Below are 4,837 nucleotides of genomic sequence, written 5' to 3' on the forward strand. Positions count from 1 at the left end.
AGACTAGCTTATCAGCTAGTAGTTGCTAATCATGCAGGTCAGGTCTAATCATGCACTGGTGAACAAAGTGTTGAATTGGCCATTTGGTCTCTATATCCTCACCAAATACCCCAACAAACCTCTCTGAGAAAATGCAACCCCACAACAAACTTTAACTAACGCCTAGGTGCATGTAAACTAATGCTCTCCCCTCCTCTGTTTGTTTTCCTGGCTGGCGTACCAATGCATGTCACAAAGAAACAAAGTCAAACAAATACCTCAGCTTCCATCCCCTCCCCAACCCAACCACCATGACAGCAAACCATGAACTCCAATATGCCCAAAACACCCCCTACCCCCCCCCCCCCCCCCCCCCCCCCCCCCCCCCCCCCCAGTCTTTGATTAGTACACAATGTTTGAAAACTTCACGTTAAAGGGCATGCTTGGCAAGTTCCTTCAATGTTGCCAGTTAAACCTTCCCTATCCAGTTCCAAACTTTGCAACCCCCTCCCTCCTCCTACAAGCAATAGCAGCAGCACACCAGCCTCCAAGAAGAGGAACGAAGAGGAGTTGCCTCCGAAAGCAAGCCATCACTGGCTACCAAATGCAGGCATGCATATAGCGAACAGGACAAGAAGAAGCAGAGGAGGAAGAAGAACAAGTAGGAGCAGACCTGAAGGACACCAAGAAACCGGTAGCTTGCTGCCACCATGTCCTATGATCAGATGCTCTCGCCGCTTTTCAGTGCCGGGCGATCGGCGTGGAGAGCGGCTCAGCACGGCGGCGTCGGCGGCGGCGACGACGCAGTGACGAGGCAGATACTCAAGTGCACGAGGTGGCAGCTCGAGGAGACCACCGACTTCGTCACCTGCCCCTACCACTACTACTGCGACAGCTCCTACCCGGGCGACTACTCCGCCGCCGTCGGCGTCCTCGTCGCCGCCTTCGCCGCGTACTGCTTCCTCTCTACTCTCGCGTTCACCGTCCTCGACCTCGTCCGGGGCAACGGAAGTAGCGCGCCGGCGGCCGGCGTCAGGGGCATCAAGAGGAAGTACCTGCTCCCCTCAGGCCCGTTCCTGCTCCCCCTGGTGCTGCTCGCGCTCGCCAGGGGGCAACGGGTCAACGCCGTGTTCCCGCTCGCGCAGCTCGGCCCGGCATTGCTCCTGCTGCTCCAGGCCTCGGCGCTGGCGTTCCGGAACGAGGCCGATGGCGACATCCGGTACGCGGTGCTGGAGGCGTCCACGGTGTCCGGCGTGCTGCACGCGAGCCTGTACCTGGACGCCGTCGTGCTGCCGTACTACACGGGGCTGGAGGCGCTCCGGTGGTCTCGCTTCTCCGGGGAGTGCGCGTCGTGCCTGTGCCGGATGGAGCCCCTGGTCGTGGGCGGCACGGCGGTGCAGTACCGGGGTCTGTCCAAGACGGCGCTGGCGATCATCTTCGCGCTGTGCTCGCGGATGGTGTGCTGCATCTACGGCGAGGAGCGGCTCAGCGCGTGGACGCGGTCCGCGCTGGAAGCCGTGGGCTGGGTGTTCGTGGCCGCCGACGCGGTGTACCTCGTCGGTTGGGTCGCCGCGGAGGGCGGCGGCGTCGGTGTGGCGGTCTACAGCCTGGTCGCCGGGCTGGTGTTCCTGAGCGTCTTCGGCAAGGTGTACCGGTTCTTGGCGTGGGTGGAGGCGAGGCAATCGCAGTGGAAATCCAGCCTCTGCCATAGCACCGTTTGAATGATGATGATGATACTCGTCAGAGCTAATTCTCGCAGAAAAAATCTGTAAAAAGAAAGAAAGGGATCGTTGCTTAGTTCATCTTCTTCTTCCTGTACAATCTACACGATGGTAAAAAAAAAGGTGCGATTTTTTTTTGTTCATGTTATTAGCTTAATTTGACTGAAGCCATTCAGATTTTTGTTGATGAAACTTCAGAGCTTGTTCCTTGCCCTTTTCTTTCGGCGTTTTAAATATGATTTTGATGACTCGTTCCTAATCCCTCTGACCAGAGTGCACATTCTGATCCTGATCCAGTTAGGCTTTGAATCAGACAACTGTACTATAGTTACCTCGAGTTTCTTAATTCTCATGATTATATGAAGCTTTGCACTATGCTATAGTTTCAGCGATCGGTAGCTGGAGATGGTTGGTATCAAAGTTAGGAAAAGTGGATGGGACAAGCCAGCGGCAATAATGTGATGGTTCAGGATTAACTCTCGCAGAAAATCTGTAAAAAGAAAGAAAGAAAGAAATTGTTGCTTAGTTCTTCTTTTGCTAGCTGTGCAATCTACACATAATGGTGAAAAGGTGCAGTTTTTTTTGGTCAATGTTTAACTAGCCCAATTTTTCTGAAGCCATTCAGTTTTTTTTTTTCCTGATGAAACTTAATTCAGAGCCTCTTCTTTACCATTTTCTTTTGAAAATTTTAACATGTTTTTAATGGCACCTTCCTAATCCTGCCGACGACAATGTACACGCTGTGATTTTCGGTTCTGAATCAGACAACCGTACAGTAGTTAGTTTGAGTTTCTTAATTATCATGGTTATACGGAGCCACGGTAGGAGTTTCATCTGTTGGTTGCTGGAGATTGTTGGTATCGGAATTCAGAAAAAGTGAATGGGACAAACCAGCAGCAGGAATGTGGTGGTTCAGGACATGTGTTAGGATCAAGCAATGACCTAACCCCTGGCGGCTCCATGAAGCCAGTTCTTGGAGCTTCCTCTCTGACAGTTTCTCTATTCTGGTCTCCCAGTCTCATCAGTTTGTGCTGCAGCGGTTGGACATGGCCTGTTCGCTTGAATTTATCAGCCGACTTAGAATCTACAGTATTTTTCTCTCGCAACAAAAACAGCTTCGGCCGGCTTTCTTCGAAGATACGGAAGCACCGTAGCAGCATCAGCATTTTTTTTTGAAAGAGCAGCATCAGCATGTGTGAAAATTCATATAATTAGTTTAGAAACTCACAATAATATAGTATGTACTAGGCACATATCCATTGGCCCCACACGACCATTCTTCATTCCCATGAAGCAAAAGCGCTTGGACATTGTCATTTATTTTATTTTTTTGAGACGCAAAAGTGTTTGACTTGGCTCGGGCATGAGCATGATAACTGACCAGGCATCTTTGTTGACTAGTAGATTTCTCTCATTCCCCGTGCAAATCTGCAATGTCTGAAGGAAAAAGTCAGTTGCAAAAACCTAGCCTTTCCCCTCCCTGAGAAATCAGACTCCAGTCCTTCCTTCCTGCCGAGAGCCTCGAATGATTAGGTAGTCTGCTGGCGAGGCCGGCAGCAAAACTGGAAGGGGTCATCGTCAGAGTGGTTGCTGGCCGATAAGTCGGCTGAAGCTGTTTTGTTATGAGAAAAAAAATACTATAGATTCTAGCTAATAAGCTGGCTGGATAGCAGCATCCGGTTCAAGCGTGTAGGACGGCTCATGTGTGCTACATGCTTGTCTGCCTGCCAACACTCGCTGGATTTCATCAGCTAGCGGTAGCGCCATGTGGATCTAAAGTGATGTGTGTTTTAGTGTAACTCAAGGCGCCTAATCCTCACTGTCAATCAAAGGAGAAAAAAAAGGGGAAAAAAGATTCCATGGTTTTGCATGTGTCCAAAGGGGGTTTTCGGTGATTGGTTTTAATCACCGGAAAAGGGCTCCATTGATGGCGAGTGAGGTGTGACAATTTGATAGCACTGTTTCGGTTGCTGGTGCCGTGTCCTTTCCATGAACTTTGATGGTTTATGAGCTAGGGACTCTACGCTATCATGATCTCGTGGTGTGGGTTCAGAGGCGATGTACAGTACAGAAAATAATGATCTATAGTTTCTCATGAATACGAGCATTTTTACGGAGTTGCGATGAAGCTAGAGAGTAGTCCACTCGGGTTTTTACGGAGTGGTGCTACAGATGAACGTATTACTTGCTTTTGGCGACACTTAACCTTCCTTGGATAAACGTAAAGCAAGAGGAGGTAAAAGAACGTTAGCACGTATTCTATCACTTTGATTCTGTCCTAATTTTTAATAATCTTTCTGACTTGATGAGGGCACGCCAACGCAGACGCACTAGCCTGTAGCCCTGTAGCAGTTAGGACTTTTAATCCTACTCTTTATTACTGATGCGTGCACATGACTTTGAGCCCGAGCAGATCGCACATTCGTCGACGGCCGTACCTGCGGGCCCGTCCGCCAGTAAAAGAAGCCCGAAAGAACTCATCCCTCGACTTCAGATGGGCCGGGCCCAGGTAGTGTAGCCTCAACCGGTTTGCCTGCACTAGTAGACGCGTCACATACACGCAGCGGTCCCCACGCAGCGCACCTTCTCTTCTCCGCCGCATCGCCGCCGAACCCGAACAGCAGCGTCGGATCGATGGAGGGCTGGGACAAGGGGACCAAGAGCACGGTGGGCGAGATCCCGCTGCTGTCGACGCGCGCGGGCCCGCGGGACGGCGAGGCGTGGCGGCAGCGGCTCAAGGAGGAGTACCGCGCGCTCATCGCCTACACATCGGTGAACAAGGCCAAGGACAACGACTGGTTCCGCATCGCCGCCGCCAACCCGGAGGGCACCCGCTGGGAGGGAACCTGCTGGTACGTCCACAACCTCCGCCGCTATGAGTTCCCGCTCCAGTTCGACATCCCCGTCGCCTACCCCCAGGTCGCCCCCGAGATCGAGCTCCCCACCCTCGACGGCAAGACCCACAAGGTAAGCTAATCTACCGACTGATTACTGCGATGCTGTCTGTATGCTTGCTTAATTTGCTGGGATTTGACCGAGGGTTCATGACTTGCGCTGTGATGGATGGCTGCTGGCTCGCGCAGATGTACCGTGGTGGGAAGATCTGCCTCACCGTGCACTTCAAGCCGCTGTGGGCC

At 52.0% G+C, this 4,837-nt stretch overlaps 1 protein-coding gene across 1 annotated transcript; it reads left to right on the forward strand.

Moving 5' to 3' along the window:
* The first annotated feature begins 429 nt into the window (after nucleotides 1–429).
* LOC136502768 (uncharacterized) lies at nucleotides 430–1,843 on the forward strand. The gene has a single exon (XM_066498024.1). It carries the CDS (start codon nucleotides 690–692, stop codon nucleotides 1,698–1,700), a length of 1,011 nt encoding a protein of 336 aa, XP_066354121.1. The 5' UTR covers nucleotides 430–689; the 3' UTR covers nucleotides 1,701–1,843.
* Nucleotides 1,844–4,837: the final 2,994 nt, after the last annotated feature.

The sequence above is a fragment of the Miscanthus floridulus genome, chromosome 1, assembly GCF_019320115.1.
Source record: "Miscanthus floridulus cultivar M001 chromosome 1, ASM1932011v1, whole genome shotgun sequence".
In the NCBI taxonomy this organism is placed as follows: Eukaryota; Viridiplantae; Streptophyta; class Magnoliopsida; order Poales; family Poaceae; genus Miscanthus; species Miscanthus floridulus.